We start from the raw sequence: 18765 nt of genomic DNA, 5'->3' as shown, positions 1-18765 counted from the left end.
ATCTTTACAGTGTTGTCCAGGTGGGACTGCACATGAGTTGCAGTAGTGTCTCACAAACCAGAATTGGGTCAACAGCAGATCCCTTTCCCTTCCCCAACCAGAGTTCACAGTGGTGACAGATGTGTCACTCCTGGGATGGGGCTGCCACATGGGAAAGGCGGAGATCAGGGGTCTCTGGTCTCCCGCGGAGTCCGGGCTCCACATCAACCTTCTGGAGCTCTGGGCGATCCGTCTTGTACAAGGCATTCCTTCGTTCTGTCAAAGGAAGAGTAGTGCAGGTGATCACAGACAACACCACTGCCATGTGGTACTGCAAAAAACCGGGCGGGTGAGGTTGTGGACCCTATGTCAAGATGCTCTTCGCCTTTCGACATGGCTGGAACATCAGGGCATATCCCTGGTGGTTCAACACCTGGCAGGTTCCCTGAACGCTTGGACGGACAAACTCCGCCTTCGGTGCATGATGGATCACAAATGGTGTCTTCACTGAGGTGGTGCAAGGTCTCTTTCAGCATTGGGGAGAGCCTTGGCTAGATCCATTCACCACAGAAGAGAGCGTGCAATGCCACAAGTTCTGCACGTTGGAGTTTCCAAGGCGGCACTCGCTCGGCGCAGCCTTTCGTTGCGAGTGGAGTTGCTGCCTCCTGTACGCCTTTCTGCCTGTACCACTTCTACCCAGTATGCTGAAGATCAAGCACGACTGGGCCCAAGTCATTCTTGTGGCTCTGGACTGGGTACGAAGAGTCTGTTACCCCGAGCTCTTGAACATGGCCATCGATCCTCCACCCGAACCTGTCTAGCCGCCACCTCCTTGCGTGGAGATTGAGCGGCGATAGTTGACAGCTTTCGACCTTCCTCTCGAAGTCTGTAATGTCATCTTGGCAGCCAGGCGTCCATCCACTAAAGCGGTATACGCCTGTGGATGGAACAAATTTATGGCACGGTGCACAGCAAAGGATGTCTTTCCCCTTTGTTCCACTCTTTAAAGGTTCTCATCTTCATTCTCTTTTTTGCTCAACGGGGCTCTGCTCTGGGCACCCTTAAAGGCCATTTTGCCTTTCATCGCCTTCCTGATCAGCTTTCTCTTCTCAAGTCCCCTATTGTTAACCGATTTCTGAAGGGCAATACTCATCTCTTTCCTCCTCCTCCATTCGTAATGGCCCAGTGGGATTTGAATCTTGTCCTCACTTATCTTATGTGTGCTCCCTTTGAGCCACTACATAATTGTCCTCTTCGTCTTCTTACTTTAAATGCAGCTTTCCTGCTTTCCGTCACCTCTGCTTGCAGGGTGAGTGAGCTTCAGGCTCTGTCTTGCTAGCCACCCTTTCATGCTGTCCATCCAGACAAAGTGGTCCTTTATCCTAGGTCCTCTTTCCTACCCAAAGTGGTTACCTCCTTCCACATAGGTCAGACCATCACATTGCCCACCTTCTTCCCGCCTCCGCACCCTTCCAAAAAGGAGGAGAGACTCCACAGTCTGGACCCAATACAAGCGCTGTCCTTCTACCTTGACCGCACTAAAGAATTCCGGGTGGACGATCAACACTTTGTGGGTTATGTGGGCGCCAAGAAAGGACGAGCAGTGCACAAGGAACCTCCAGTAGGACTGCGTGCCCACTCTACCAGGGCCATGGCAGCCACCACTGCTTTGAGACGTAGAGTTCTGCTGGTTTACATCTGCCAGGCAGCCACGTGGGCATCCCTGCACACATTTCCAAAGCATTAATGCCTGGACAGCCAAGTCCAGAGAGACATCTTCTTTGGCCGTTCTGTTCTCCAGGACTTCCTGGTGTGAAGTTAGTTCGCAGACCCACCACCGGGGCTGGCATTGCTGGGGTCTCTATTCTAAGGTAAGGAATCTATAACTACAGTCTTTCAGATGAACAAGTTACTTACCTTCGGTAACGATGTATCTGTAAGAGACATATGTAGTTATAGATTCCTTACCGCCCCACCCATCCTCCCCGTTCTGCGAACTGACTTCTAGGGATAGGCACTCCCTTACAGGGCCCTAGGTATGTGCAACCACGACGCCGACAACAGACGCGGAGTCGACAGACGCCACCTACCGACGCGGAGGGGGACTCCTACGAAAAAAATTCTCTGGATCCAGTCTGACGCCTGGGGGTAATTCTAAGGTAAGAAATCTATAACGATATATGTCTCTTACAGATACATCATTACTGATGGTAAGTAACTTGTTCTTTAGCAACACCTGGGTGCAGATGTGGGCTCCCCCAGTCAGTCTAATACAGTGAGTTATTAAGCATTACTTTGCTTGATTGATCCTTGTGCAGTAGCCTATTAGAGTGAGCCTACTCCACTGTGTGAATTATATTTAGTCATACCTAAGCCTTTGACCCAGTAGATCCTGTCACTGCGACCTTTTTAATAGAAAGGAAACTTGTTAATAGTGGTTGCATACACAAGGATTATTAGCAAACTACATGTCTCATCTTACATTGATTTATACATTTTATTATATGACTCAAGGTAGATCCACAGACTGGTCTTCCTTTAGTCCTTTAAGTTCGTCTTTATCAAGTTATAATTATTGCAAGATTAATGCACGTTCTGATGAAGAGCCTTAATAACGTTAAAGCTTCCAAGGGTTATGTAGCAAAAGCAAGTTTGTTTTAAAGATATTTTTACAGCATTGCATCAGGAATTTCCGCTCATTTGTGAAAGAGGGAGAACGAGGATTGTGAACACTGATTTTATAATCTTTATAATTTTTCGGCTTTCTAATTTGCTTGATCAGCAGTTACTGATTGTGCATGTCACTACGTTTCCCCTGATGTATTTTAGGGATATTGGTTGCTTCATGATTACCTTAAGTTATTGTCTAAAGGAAGTAACTGCAAGAGATACCCAAGTTATGGCTTTCTTTCTTGCTTCTAGTTTGTAATCACATGGACAGGTATACCTCACACAGTCCTTTCCTGTGTATGGACCTCTGTTACATTACCGCCTTGCTGAAGGAAGGTTTTGGATTCAAGGATAGCACCGTCCTACAGGTGAGTACCACCCTGACATTTTTGGTCCCACAAATTGTGTTGCAAAAACAGTTCATGGGGTGGTAATTTGATTAGATATTGTATGGAAGGTTACATTTCCACTTAAGAGTAATAAATAAGGCTAGAGATGGACCATTTAGTGAAATGTTCTTCATTATTTTCTGTTTGTAGTTGACCAAGAAAGTGAACAATGTGGAGACAAGCTGGACACTGGGAGCCACATTCCACTTAATGCAGTCTCTGGACGTCTCCCACTGAAACAATTCAACTGCTCTTAAGCCACTCTTCCAAGAAATGCCTGGTGGAAGGTTCTGTGTTTCAACATGGATACCTACAGAGAAAGAGAGCCTTTCCAAGGCATACTTGCTGATCAACAAGGAAACTTAAGCTACTGGGTAGAAAGTACAGTTGGATCACTGTACTATGATTCTGGCGATGCACAACAGAAAATCACATCTGTGATGTTACCACAGAATGAAAGTGCCTAAAACATTTTAACATTACTACACCCTACTGTGGTTAAACATATGTAATTGCTGGATTTCACACTGATGTTTTGGAAGGGTACTAAGAGAATTTGAGATAACGAACTGCTGTATGAGGAGGCATGGAGAACTCTAGGTTGGTGAATGAGTGACAAATTAACACAGACCACAATGATGTTAGCTAACAATTGCTTTTAGGTGCCTGGAGAACAAAGAACCTCTGGGCTCATGCTGTTGTGTGATTACCTACTTGGTATGAAGGACCTCAGGCCAAACTCCAGGTTTTGCAATGCAATCACTCAGTGGGTACAAACAACCTCAGGGTGAACACCTTGCTTTGTGATGCTCATTTTGGTAGTAATGGTCAACATTCTGATGTGTGACCACTAGGTTCTAAACAACAACCTCAGGGTTTAGCTACTTACTTGTAATATTCCTTGCCAACTCTGGCACTATCTTTGCTGGGTAAAACACTATCGAAACGTTCTACCTTACCTTGCTAGATGTTTGTTATATACCTACTTAAGAGTTAAACCCAACCCTTACCTGAACTGCCTGAGCAATTTTTATGTATGTCAATTCAAATGTCCTTAATCTACAAGCAATATTTAACTATACGCACAACAAATGCAACATATTGTTTGCAAGCAAGATATAATTATTTATTGATTTAAAGCATCTAGGAGGTGGCATGTGTGTGCAATATGAAACACCCACACAGCAATCCAGTGAGACATCTCTGGGCTCTTTGGGTACACAAAGATTGTTAGCATGTATACACCATTGTTGTGTAAAGTTAGTGGGTTCTGTATGTATCTTTATCTCTAGATATTTTGGGTTATGGTCATGTAGTTATCACTGAACTCTTTCTGGTTTTCCCTTATACTACATAATGCCTTTTTTGTACAGTGATATAAAGGCTCCATGGGTGTTTGTTTTTTCTTTCGCTCTGTAGATGTCCATAATTGTAGAATCTTGGAGGTCTGGCAATGTGTTTTTTATTCTGTAATTTGAGTATCTTTAGTGAGTTTCTTTACATCTAGCATTGGTTTTTTTTACCTATTCTCATCTCAGGAATCTGTGTTCTATGTACTAATTGGATCTTGGAGATGTCCTTGGTTGTCGACATCTCGGTTTCTGTAGATGTCTTCAATGTCTCTCCTCTACCCCATCCCTCTTTTTGAATTACTTTGGTTGTTTAGGGAGTCAAAGTAATCTAACATGTTTATTGTAACCTATTTTTTTGCCTTGTTTCACATTGCTTTTGTAAATTTCAAAATGCCTTTATTTTCTTTGTAACTGCCTCAGCAGCCGGATGTGCAATGATCCTCTTTTCTTTTATTTACCCCTCCCTTGCTCTGATATCCACAGCTGCTCCGGCTCTGGATCATTTTTTTTGCCAATGAAAAGGGTTTGTTCTATACACTGAGAATGCAGGCTCCATGACTTTCTAATTTGCTGATGCGCAGCCAACCTTCAAAAGACCAGCCCATCTGAACATGGTGGAAATAAGGCAAAATAACACTGACTTGCCATAGGAGTGTTAATCTTAGCCACCTTGTTTTTGCTACCAAGGGAAGGTTTTATTTGCCTGCTGTTCCCTGAGTAAGTATTGCTGCAGACTCAAATATGCATTACCTAATGCATTCCCTCAAGAACACACCATCACCCATAGCTTTTTCTGTAACATTTATATTTGGGACACTGAATACCATCTGTGCTTTAGTTTAAATGTGTTCTATTGAGTACTAGATCACTCAAACAAATTAATATTTGATATTTGAATCTGGATCTTAAACTGGACAGCCTCTTTGCCACTGAAACTTGGCTTTGTGAATTGTGTGGTCTTTATTTGAACACAGCGGTTCCAGCGAAATACAAAAGCACTAAATAGATTGCCCTTATTGAAAGAAGGACGTAGCCATCATTAATCTCACTAAGCCAAAATACTTCTGACCAATATTTTGACCACCTACTCCTATTCCATCCAAACTCCATGGTGTGTAGTTGTACTCGTCGTTTCTTACTTTTGTGCTTGTGCAGACCATCGTTCACCTTTTACACTACAAGAATCCAAATTATTTTTCCTTGGTGCCCACAACCTATAGGCCAAGGATTTCACCCGCACTGTACTTTCTAATTTCATTGACATATACTCCACTCTTGCCCTTTACTAGTTAGTGACCAGCCCTACTTACTAAGCAGACCACAATCTCAGCTGCGGCCTCTGCAAGTAAGAGCAGTGGGGCTGGCTGGGGGGGATTTCGAGAGACAACCACGAGGCAAAATTAATCATTTAATTTTCCTTCGTGGTCGTCTCTCGAAATCCCCCCAGCCGACCCCACCGCCCTTACCTGCAGCGGCCTCGGCTGCACAATCAGGACCTCATTTCATCCAATATTGACAATACAACAGTCAACAGAACTATCCTCTGTCATGGACAGATGAATATGCCATTCCTTTGCTGGCTAATTCTAATTGTAGACCTTCTGTTTCTAATCCTTTGCAAGTTTACATTACTCATGCCTGATCTAAAACTTGGATAGAAAATGTAGCTCTGGCACTTAACAAGACAAATATTTCTTCAACTTTCGATGTCTCCACCAAGACACTCATCTTAAAAAAGCAAAGCAGCAAGAATCCAGGTTAATCAAGTACCCCCTGTGCCAAGCGAGAATTAGTGTCTAACCTAGTGTGGCTTGGTACAGTGAGTTCAGTTTAAAAAGCAAGCACAGGTAAATGATGGATTCTTTATTGTTAATCCTAGAAAAAAAATCTCTCTCTCAGAAGCTACTGAAAGGTCTTCAAGATTGTCAACGCTAACTGATATCTTAGAAGAATTATCGTTTTTCAGGTTAGTAAAGGACCTCACTAATCCTCCCCTCTTCCTCCAAGATCATCAAACATGTAGTCACTTAATAACTTTCAGACTTCTTAAAAGTAAATACTATTTTTGATCCTGCACAAGATGGCTTATGCCTTCTGCATAGAACAGACTATCTGCTTGTGCATTGCTTAATTATCTGCATATGTTTTTGAATAGATGCTGCTTCTCCGATTTCTTGCAAGTATTTGCTAAATTATTAAAGTAGTGCACTTTAATTCCACTACCCTGTGGAGTTCTCTAGGGCTAATTATTAAATGCAGTATTTATTCCTCACCCCCTAGTGAATCTCTGTATATCTTTTGGTTTCTTTTTATACTGCTAACCAGTGACATCAAGCTCACATATGGCTGGATAATGATGTGGTACACATACGGTACAATTCCAGGAATGCATATGTTGCTGTGTGAAGGAGCTGCAACTGCTTGAAATTCAGCACCACAAAACGGATGTGCTTGTTCATGCTGACTCTACAACATTATGGTCGAATACTTGGTGGCCAGCAGAGATGTTCTCTGACCCTTTTGCTACCTGAGCAGTTTCAACATAGGATTTTTCCTCAACTGTGACTCGCCTTTGAATCAATAGAAAAAGAAGCTCACATTGGCTTGCTTTCTGTGTAAAAACCATCTAAAAATTGTACATCTGTATCTCCAGATTATACTATTATTCTGCAGTTGTCATTATTTGTAGTCTCTTTGGATTTTCTTGATGTTTGTCTCTAATCTATTAGGCTCTGTAGTTAACTTCATTGTTAGATTCTTTGGCATTTGTAGATGTTGTTGTCTTTGGTCTCCACTTTCTGTGACTGCCTTCATTTCCATATATTTTGGATCTTTAGATGCCTCTGAGATCATTGGATTCTATAATGTCCTTGTATTCTGCCATTTGTGAGCTATTGAGAATTTAATTATACTGAGGACTGTAGGTTCCATTTTTGCCTTGCAGAAAAATTACATCTACAAGTGCCATTATTGTACCAAAGTATTGGTACTTGTAGGACTCCTTGCTCACCCCAAGAGTCCCGTGGTTCGTTGGGTGTCTTGACCTATTCAACTTTTGATTTCCAGAGATTGCTTTAACTTGAGGAAAGAGGTGTGTGTCTGTGTGCATGTCTGTCTGTTCCTGAGGGAACCCAACACTAAAATTGTCAATCTGCTTTGAAGAACTACAACTCTCCTAGTCTTGTCTTTCATTATGAGAACAACACTTATAACCTGTGTACACCCAGCAACAGCAGAGTCCAAAGACTGAGGAGCTCATATATTTGTTGGGATAAAGAGTATGTTTACAAAGAAGTACCTTTAGGAAACAGACACTTTCAATTAATGGCCTTTTCCAGCAAAACCTTTATAACCTATCCTGTTAAGTAAAAACTGCATTTCACACCCAAACTAAACCTTACATAACACTTACCCTACATGTAACTCAAACCCTAAACCTAATCCCAGGTCTAATCCTGTCATTAAGCCTTACCTTAATGCCTTTTAAAACAAGTATCCCTTTATTTAAGTGCCTCATTGTTTTTACTGGTAATGAAAAGAGTATTTAATGTTTATTCTTTTTTAGTTCCCTATAAAGAAAAAAGTGATTTGCTAAAATTTATATTTTTCCTCCCAGTTTTTCAATGGTTTTATCTTTGTAGACAAGTTCTTCATTAAAGGTTCTTCAGAGTGATGTAATCCTAAAGTGCTCATCTGCTAGGGAAGGTTTTTAAATTGCACTTTTGTTTTCCTATTAGATGCTATTGAAGAAGGGTAGTGGATTGACTTTAGATGCACTGGGATGTCAATCCGTCCAGTAACCTATGGAAACAAGTAAAAGTAGAAGTGTTAAAATGCAGTATTGTGTTCTCAACTCTAAGTGATTTAGAATGGTCTCAATAGAGGACCAATGAGACGATCTATGAAATTTACAGTTGGAAAAATGTTCTCATTTTAAGAATGGAAGAAATTTTGCAAACCGACCTATGCACTAATAAATCAGTTCACAAAAAGCTGAATCATAGTTATCTCAATCTGACCTATCTCGTCCATAATAATGAGGTAGGTTACAGTTTCCACCGTGGTACGGTTTGATGCCATCACAGGGATGGTCGCCTTCGGGGGTGAGCAGACTATCATGTTTGTGATCACATTTCAATAAACTTGTTTTCTTGATGCAGCCTATTTTACTTAAAGGAAATGGGTCTGCATTTAGAAAGAAAAGTATTTTTAAAGATTGAAAGTGTTCAGTGGTCCCCTGGACCATTGTCTACTCCCCAACATTTTTTTTTTATATTCACAAAGGACAAGGGGTGCCAAGCGGATCCCTTCCATTTTGCAAACGTACTACCACCCCAACTCAGGAGTCTGTAACTTTTCAATGTTTTGCGACCGGATTATGGCACAAAACATTGATAAATACCATAACGAATCACCAGTTGGAAGGAATGTCTTGACCAGGCCCCTTCCAAATAGTGTGTTGTTATGCCTGTTTAAACCCATTTTGCGATTCTGTAACAGGTTTTGGAGTTTTTAAAAAGCCATTTCACAATTACAAACTCTGTGATTCTGCAAATTACAGGCTTTGCAACCACAAAATGGCTTTGTACTTCAGACTCTCGGTTAGACCAAAAAGGAAATATACTTCCAGAACCTGGGATACCAAACACCAAGATGCTTTCAGCATTTGAATAAAGCCTGCTTTAATTATAGATGAAACAAATGTGTGTTTGTCTACTTCATAGGCGAAATATTTAATATTTGACATTGTGGTGCTAAGGAAATTAAGCATTGTAAAATAGTTTAATAGTTAATAAATATATTTTAATTGAGCTGTTGTTTTGTGGTGTGTTTTATTATGCAAATTATACCAGTTGCCAGTTATCTTGTGTAATACTCTGGAAAATGTGTTAATCTACTAAACTGAAACAGTGCTTGACCAAAAGAAACTACTTCATATCCTCTGAATGGGAACACAAGCAACCCCAGACTAATTCTGGCCTATTTGGGCAGCTGCAGTTGGGAGCAGCATGAGTTGTATATACCTGGTACATATTTGGAGAGTGGAAGGTGGTGTTATTCGTGATATTGCCTCTTACTGGGCAGAACAGAGGCCTCTGACCCATACTGGACCCCTGCAGAAGGACAAATTGAAGATGCGCAACCTGTCCCAGATTATCGCTGCTTATGAGCCAGAAACCTTAATGGTGTCCCAGCACTTGTAGGACCAGTATTTTCATATTCTGTCTGCAGTACTACAGACGTAATCTGCTGTTCACAGTGGGGTTGGAACACTACAATTTGCTGAGATCCCCTTCTGCCTTACCTTGTCCCTTCGGGTGTTCACAAACGTTATGGAGGTGGTATGCATCCCTGACCATAGAAGGTGGGAAGCAGTGTTCTCGTACCTCGACAACTGGCTGCTAGATGCGGGCTTAAAGCAGTCTGTCTGCACATCACCTCCAGAGCCATTCTGGCACCTGGGGAAAGTCCTAAGGTGAGCAATCTGCAGTTAGATAGAATATAAACCAGGAAGGTGGACAACTTGTTCATTTGGTTAATGGATCAGTAATCAGTCTAATCTTTGTTACAGTCCACTTGGGTATGCAAAATTAATTCCCACCCCGTCGTGCAATGCTGATGACATACTAGTCGAAACTCCACATGGGTCTCCATTGACCATTTATACATATTATCTTGAAGGTAAGTAAATCTGTTCTTGCCTTCATTTTATTGTGGCACTAGCTATATTGGCTATGATATTTCTGTACTCCGTATTCTGATATAGCTCCTTGTTTACTTACTTTGCCTGTGGGGTTATATGCTCTCCACAAGTCAAAGTGTACATTTTATTCTCCAGCTCATTGATATCCTGGTAGATGGGACCTATCTCACTACATAAACTGAAGCTATCATTGAACCCATGTTGACCTCAGATCACACGTGCATCGCCATCACCTGTATACCCTGGGACATCCTTCTCACATGGTTAGGCATTAGAGAATAAATGAAAATCTGATGTAAGACCCCAAATAATTCCACAATATTGAAGACACCATTAATCTATATATATTTGAAAATAAAGATTCTTTCCCCTAAACCCAGATAATGTGAGATGCTCTGAAAGCCATGATATGACGAGTTATGATCAGCAAAAGTACCAAAGAGGCCTTCATAAAATTAAATCGGACATTAAGTATCTTGGGAACCTACGGGTTCAGTCTACATCAATCTTGACATTTAATTGGTTTAAAAGTAAATTCGCGTACAATTGTATGCTGGGTATCAGAGGCAAAATCTAGCAAACTACCTAAAATGCAGAAAGGTTGAATCGCACATCAGCAGGCAAGTTGAAAACCTTTCTATGTACCTGAAGGAAGAGAAAATTGCAGTGGTAACTCATGAATACTAGGCCTCTTTATGTACTTGAGATACTCACCTAGATGGACACAGTGATAGATACTGGGAGGACGTGTCTGCTATCACTTACTCCAGAGGATGGGGTTGTAATGTCTCACCCAGAGATTTTCTTCTTCCAGAGGTCCGCAAATCAAAATGTATTGATACCTTTACTGGGAAAGTAATGGCTTTATATAGCAACCAAAACGCTGTAATGAGAGGAAATGGTGTATATTTAATATTCTCCAATTTGGATCAAGAGCAAGACAGGGCTGTCCACTCCTACTATGTTGTATTCTACAGTGTGGTTGCCGTAAGGCTGTGTGTATTTGTGGTGGTCACTATCCTGCTTGGGGTTGAAAGGTGGATTCTATGGTGGACAGTTGGACTCAGCATGGTTTTCTCTAGTTAGCCAGAATGCAATCTAGGGTTGTTTGTCTTATAAACTACCTGTTTTCTTTAAACAGGCTTCTGGCTTGTTTACTACAACTTTTTGGAGATGAGGATGGGTAGTCATGATAGATTTAGAAGGGCACATGTGTGGATAGCAGATTCTGCAAGTCGCCCTGCACTGCACTGGTCTCCACCAGTGTTGGTCACATTCTATTTTTTCCGCCACAAACTTATCAAGCCTATGTTTAATTTCATCCATTTTGTTGTAAGGTTTATTTCTAAATATATATATACCAGGTTGTAATTGTGTAGTAAGGTAATGGGATATGTTGACTCTTAAAGTGGGGCTCCTTTAATAATGTGTGAAACGGTGACTGTTCAGGATTCTATCCTGGCTTGAGTATGAGGGTAGATTCTATGCTGGGCAGTTGAGGACTTATTGGTTGACCAGACGGAAACACACTTCAGGTAGTTTATTAGACAACTAGCTAGTGTTCCCTACACAGGCTCCTGGCTTGTTTACTGCAACATCCTGCTACTCTTCTTACTGGCTATTTAACTTGTGTTAGCCTTAATCAGATTTTTTTGATTCTACATATGTAATAAGACAAGGCGTGCTATGGTTATTTCTCATTACCAAGAAACCTGCATGTTGGCTGGCAATTGGAAGGAAACCTTTGGTGAAACAGCGACCCTCTTGTCACTACTAAGGCTAACTATAAAAAATGTACTCCAGACATATCGTGTTAGATATGTCTAGTGCGTTACTGCTCTATGACAGGACATTTGATAAAAGTAGAACTACCTCGCCTCTATTGTCCTTGTGGAATGACGACAAGTATTTTATTAGATGTAGGGCAGTGGCATCAGGCAAGATTTTCTCTGGTGAGGGGACTTTAGCGCCCATGAATCTCCTCTTACTTTGGAGAACTCCAAACTAGATTTACAATGAAGATTATGGACTTGCATACTATTCTCAAGCTAAACATTGTACTAGTGCATCATGGTAGGCTATGCCATCCAGATGTACTTGGAGTTATGCAAATATTTAATACACAGAAAAACATGATATCCATTGTTTCTGATGGATACTTAGACCTGCTGACACCACCTCTTTAATCTCTTGGTACCAGACTAGACACTGAAGTATCTGTCCTGTGCCGATAGGTGGCACCACTACACAATCTTGGCTCCAAAATATAACCTCATAGAGTCGTATAGGACGCCACAACACACTTTTCTGCTCACTTCAGTGCCAATCTGGAGTTGGTGTCCAGGGAAAATGTTCGCTTAAGTATTACAAATTGCAGGACTTTCAGGGATGTCTTCCCAGTCTTTACCCTGCTCCCAGAAAATGTACTTTTGCGGTCTAGGTGTCCTTTTCCTTCAAACACAACTTGGACTCTTTTTCTTCTCCTCTTATGGAAAGAGTGTCAAATAGGATAGATGCAATGGAGAAGAAGGTCTTCTTTTCATAAGCATTGCCGTTCGTTTCACAGACGCTACTTGCCTCCTTTACCATTACTCATATTTTATGGGAAGTGGTGTAGATGGTTACCTCCAAACCCTCTGGACCATCTTTGCGACCGTTTTTCAGAAGTTTTACGTGATGTGCAAGACGTGGCCAAGCAGATCCTTTGCTCTAGCCTGGACACAGAAGATTCCATGGGCTATTTCATAGTCATTTGCCACCGTTCCTGGATGAATTCCAATGACTTTGAGGGATGTTCAAATGAATCTTATAAGTGGGCTCTTCAATAGAGCCTATTCGGTAGGTAATTTCAAATTTTTCTGAATTTTTTCCAAACATACTTTAAATTGTTAAGAGTAAAACAAGCCACGTCAGACCCCACCACCCCCTCATGGCCTTCGGCCCTGCAGGGCAGGAGATTTGAAAAAGGTATACAAAAAAGTGATGGATGGAATGCTTGAATTAATCACAGCAACTGGCATTTACTTGGGCCACATCCCAGTCCATTGTAATTTTTTTGCACACCTTGCAACCTCAGTTTGGACCCAGCCATATACAAATCAGCCTTGAGCCTGCTCCAATAGTAACAGTCTAGCCCAAACTACCAGTCAGGTCCTCCTGAACCAGAACACAAGCAGCTAGTCCCTGCACCCAACCCTCCGTGAGCGGCCAACCATCCACAGACACCCCTCCAAGTGTGGAAGTCACTTGGGTCTGTGACAATCTGACTGTTTTAAAATCATTTTCTGCCCATTTAGGACCCCGCTGAAACCCCCCACACAAGTGCTAGGGGCTGGGGTCAGGGTAGCCCTACTCTGCCACTTTCTTTTATTTTTCAGAACTCAGGCTTCAAGTCCCAAGCCCTGTAATGGTGGCTGCAGCATTTTTTTATGTTTTGCCCAGCCAATTGCATCACTTGGTCTTGTAGTACCAGACAATTGGACTGTTTTTTGGTTGTTTTTTCCTGTGGGACTCGCACAGCAACAAATCTTGTTATTTTTTTAACCTTAATTTCTCTAAAAAGGCCGAACAAATATAGATCAAATTGCAAACGTGCTCTTTGTATAAATATTTTGCTTTTTAGGTCTCGCAGAGAGACCTATTGCCACCCATCCAGAAAGCTGACTTTTACGATGAGGATTTTCAACAGTTCACTTGAATCACGTGACCACAAGCTCCTCGTGCACGAGCTTGCATTCGATCATCAAAGGCAGCCCAGTCCCCCTCACACAATCTTCTCCCAGCAGGCAGCCCACCCCCCTCCCTCTCCATATGGTCGCTCGAGTTGCAGGCAGCCCACCCCTTCCCTCTAATCTGACATCTGCCCCGAGCCTTCTGCCTATCAGCCTCCCTCCCACCTCCCCCCTAATTGATTTAATTTTCACGGCCTCAAGGCCGTGAGCTACTTCAAAGAGATCCGCTCCACAGCTAATCAGCCTGCCCACCCCCTCCCTACATCTAACAGAACAATGCAAACGTGTCCTGCAGTATTATTCCTCTACCTGTCCATTGTACGCTTTTGTAATGTGCACACATATTACTTTTCCCTCCTGTAATGTACCCATTGTTACCTCATGTATTTTCGTTTCTCCCTATTGTCACTTTTAATTCATGTAACGTAACGTTTGCTTTTGTAATTTGTTCACTTGTAATCTTTCAGAGCAATGCTTTGAATTGCCAGATACACTAAGGTGCGTCCCAGCCAGCTCTTCTTAGCGGAAGGGCATTACACTTAATTTGAGTGACAGCACTTTTCAGTAGAAAACGTACTCTAGGATACGAAATACGGGCACTTTTATATTTCCGTTTGAGGCACAGCTTTGGATTCCTCCTACACCATGGGTACTCACAAACTTTCTCTCGGGGGCCAAATTTACAGTGTGGTTTGTGGCCGAGGGCCGCACCGGTGGAGGCGGGGTCAGTGGGGGAGGGGGAAGAGGCTAGAAAGAAAAAAACTGTGACCATGAAGTTGAACAAAGGCCCCTGCAGCTGATGCGTTCATCCACTGAGCCAACAGACTAGCATACATCCACATCTCTCTCTCTCTCCCTCCGTCTCCCTCCTATCTCTCTCTCTCGCTCCCTCCCTCTGTCTCTCTATCTTACCTCTTTCTCTCTCTCCGTCTCCCTCCATCTTTCCTTCCCTCTCTCCGTCTCCCTCCATCTTTCCTTCCCTCTCTCCGTCTCCCTCCATCTGTCTCCCTCTATTTGTATCCCACTGTCCATCTCCCTCTGTCTCCCTCCCTCCATCTGCCCTCTGTCTGTCTCCCTCCCTCCGTCTGCCCTCTGTCTGTCTCCCTCCCTCCCTATGTCTGTCTCCATCCCTCCCTCTGTCTCCCTCCCTCCCTCTGTCTGTCTCCCTCCCTGCCTCTGTCTCCCTCCCTCTGTCTGTCTCCCTCCCTCTGTCTGTCTCCCTCCCTCTGTCTCTCTCCCTTTGTCTGTCTCCCTCTCTCCCTTTGTCTGTCTCCCTCTCTCCCTCTGTCTGTCTCCCTCTCTCCCTCTGTCTGTCTCTGCTTCTATCTGTCTCTGCTTCTATCTGTCTCTGCCTCTATCTGTCTCTGCCTCTATCTGTCTCTGTCTGTCCCTGTCTCTGACCCTATCTAGCTCCGTCTGTCCCTGTCTCTATCTGTCTCTGCCTCTGTCTTTATCTGTCTCTATCTGTCTCACCTCACCCAGCTCTCACTCCCTGCTGCCCTCCCACATCACCCGGCTCTAATTCCCTGCTGCCCTCCCACCTCCCTCACCCAGGCTCTGACTCCCTGCTGCCCTCCACCTCCCTCACCCGGGCTCTCACTCCCTGCACTGCCCTCCCACCTCACGGGGCTCTCACTCCCTGCTCTGCCCTCCCACCTCACCCGGCTCTCACTCCCACCTCCCTCACCCGGGCTCTCACTCTCTGCTCTGCCGTCCCACCTCACCTGGCTCTCACTCCCTGCTGCCCTCCACCTCCCTCACCCGGGCTCTCACTCCCTGCTCTGCCCTCCACCTCCCTCACCCGGGCTCTCACTCCCTGCACTGCCCTCCACCTCCCTCACCCGGGCTCTCACTCCCTGCACTGCCCTCCCACCTCACCCGGATCTCACTCCCTGCTCTGCCCTCCACCTCCCTCACCCGGCTCTCACTCCCTGCTCTGCCCTCCACCTCCCTCACCCGGGCTCTCACTCCCTGCTCTGCCCTCCACCTCCCTCACCCGGGCTCTCACTCCCTGCTCTGCCCTCCACCTCCCTCACCCGGGCTCTCACTCCCTGCACTGCCCTCCCACCTCACGGGGCTCTCACTCCCTGCACTGCCCTCCCACCTCACCCGGATCTCACTCCCTGCTCTGCCCTCCACCTCCCTCACCCGGCTCTCACTCCCTGCTCTGCCCTCCACCTCCCTCACCCGGGCTCTCACTCCCTGCTCTGCCCTCCACCTCCCTCACCCAGCCTCTCACTCCCTGCTGCCCTCCACCTCCCTCACCCGGCTCTCACTCTCTGCTCTGCCCTCCGACCTCACCAGGCTCTCACTCCTCTGCCCTCCCACCTTGTGGTAAATAAATAAATAATACCTCTCTTTTTGAATGCATAAATGAATAACAGATAGCTCAATAAATAAGAGTCAAAATTCGAGGTAGTAGGAGTTTTGCAGGTTTAATACAGCATAAAGACAGGGACAGGACAACCTGCACAGGAATAGGATGGCAAGCCCTGGCAGCGCTGCCGGGGTCAGGATCGGAATCGGCAGAAGGATAACTTTTTAATAACAGTACATGAGCATATATACATAACGCAAACACATAGCAGTACATCGCAATAGGCGTAGCAGTGGGTGGAGCAATAGGCGTGACGCGTAGCAGTCGCGAAAGATAAGGGTGAAAAGAGGTGTAACAGGGCGTATACATAGACATGTGATGCAAACGTAACAGAATATGTCATGAATGGGGTGGAAACCATGGAGGGGGCTACCTAAGGAGCCGGGACCTCTAACCTGATGGTGCGCGCAAACTGGCAATGACGTGTTACTAGGAGAAGCTGGGGGCTATGAACTCTGTGCTAGGAGCAGAGACTGAAGTCTGGAGAGTCAGGGCGACATGTGCCTAAGCAGTATCTAGTATCTGATGTTTAGAGAACATGTTGATAGAATCCAAATGTTATCGGGGTAAAGGCGAACAGACTCTAAGACTGGAGCATGCATTATTCTACATGTAGTGCGTGATGAAGAATATTAAATGATCATTAAATGCAGTATTTCTCTTACATGGAGACGTAGAGGCTAGAAAATGACGGAAACTATTGATGCGATTCAGTAGCTTTAGGAATGCAGAGAAGGAGGGCTGTACTGATAACTCGAATCATAACATACTCTTGGCAGACTCAGAGGCAGAGCCAGGCTGAACCGGGCACTGCGAGGCAGGAAGTAAGTGAAGGGTCGAGGATACAGGCGGGGGCTGTATCGCTCCTCAGCGAGGCTTCAGGGGACAGGAGCTGAATCTGGTGTCCAGGCCCTTTTGAGGCCTAGAAACGGAGATTTTACAATGGAATAACGTGCACACTGAGAAACGTGGCAACGTAGCTTTACATAGGCCTGATATTCGTAGTATTCACGAGAACTGGAAACTGACATACTAAAGGTGGACACAACTATAATTGCGTCTTTAATCGAACATGGGGAATAACATATGCATATTAATCATGCACAGATAACATATGATGGAGGACGCGTAGGGACACAGAACATGGCAAAATTTACTTTTCCACATTCCCTCCTTGTCACTACGTTTCCTTCAGGAAACATCAATATTCATGATACCATCTATTATTTCGTACAGTATCATTTGCTCGTCTCGAATTATCTGGGAACGGGTTTTAGAACGGGGCTTGGGACTAGGAATACAAGAGGTAGCACAAATGCCGCAAATCGCAGGGCCACATTGTATACAGAGGCAGCAGCTAAATATGATCGCTACTGCAATACCTAGAAAGGACAAGACTTTCCATCCCCAGGCGGAAATTATATTCCAGAACCAACCGGACCATGTCCAGGTGCCTGGAGTTTGGTGTAACAGATGGGCAATTTTATGAAGTCTGGTTATAGCTGAATAAACAGACGGCGCGTTGTTTGGAATGAAAATGCAGCAACTAGATCCGATGACTCTACAGGCCCCGCCCCTATCGGCCAATATGACGTCAAGGACGAGACGATTCTGGAGCACGACAATTCTCATAAAGGATTGTTCTTCGGTTAAATTACTTAGAGCAGAAGTAGTCTCAATTACTACTGCTTCAAGGGTTCTGGTTAACCTACGTATCAGTTTACTATTCACAACTGTACCTAAATAAGGGAAGACACCTTTATTGATATCTATATATTGTTCTAGAGCAGTTTCAGTATAATCGACAATCGGGAGGTTTCTCTTGTGTCTAGTATGTACTAGGTGGGAATTCCTATGGTAGTCGGGTGGGGCTAGAAAAACCGGTGGCAGTAGGAAGGCAATGTAACAGGTTCCCTCCCAATCGAGGGGCAGACGAACATATGCGGTCTGACCACAAATAAAATAAGAATGACGTGAAGCTTTGAAAATAGATTTCCCACTGTCACTATACTTGACAATAGTAGTACAATCACTATGTCCTACGTGTGTAGAACCATTATTTCGGACACATAATTCGCCTTTGACTGGGAGTACTGAAATTGCAGGTAAGTCTGGAGTAGTTTCAGACTGAACATTCAGGACCATGAAATTCGAAGAATAATTACCTAAATTATACACTTCATTTTCTAGATCTAACCCGGTTCTGTGGGGGAGACCTTGCTTGTCTGGAAAACATGTACTGTTAAGAAAAGACATATCTGTTGAGGATGACGTTAACGTGGACCATGCTCCACACGAACCATTATGTGAAAAAGGATAAGGAAAGAGTGGCAGAACTCCCTTCGGTGTCTGAAAAGGGGGGAGTCGACCACACACCCAACAATTAGTGGCATTGCTGGTCTGGTGTGAATAATGTAACATGCGGATGAAAGAATTATTTCGCATAGCGAGGCGGTAAGAGAGTTCATGAGGAGGCAGATCACTAAACGTGTGCTCCACCGTAACATTAGCAGACTTATTTACATGAGAAACTGGAAAATACAGGTAAAATGCATAACTGGTG

General features: G+C 44.0%; 1 protein-coding gene across 4 annotated transcripts in view; it reads left to right on the top strand.

The window, feature by feature from the left end:
- Nucleotides 1–9201, top strand: part of ENTPD5 (ectonucleoside triphosphate diphosphohydrolase 5 (inactive)) — a 372723-nt gene extending 363522 nt beyond the window's left edge. For 3 of the 4 annotated variants that reach the window (XM_078659869.1, XM_078659871.1, XM_078659870.1), the window contains exons 16-17: nt 2902–3017; nt 3189–4431. In XM_078659869.1, coding sequence (XP_078515995.1) covers nt 2902–3017; nt 3189–3275 — 203 coding nt within the window. In that variant the 3' untranslated portion in view covers nt 3276–4431. Of the gene's footprint in view, nt 1–2901; nt 3018–3188 lie in introns of all 4 variants that reach the window. The other variant, XM_078659868.1, reaches the window with a different exon arrangement.
- Nucleotides 9202–18765: the final 9564 nt, after the last annotated feature.

Source organism: Lissotriton helveticus, chromosome 9 (assembly GCF_964261635.1).
Source record: "Lissotriton helveticus chromosome 9, aLisHel1.1, whole genome shotgun sequence".
Taxonomy (NCBI): domain Eukaryota; kingdom Metazoa; phylum Chordata; class Amphibia; order Caudata; family Salamandridae; genus Lissotriton; species Lissotriton helveticus.
The sequence above is the reverse complement of the archived record's forward strand: the minus strand, read 5'-3'. Positions and strand labels throughout refer to the sequence as shown.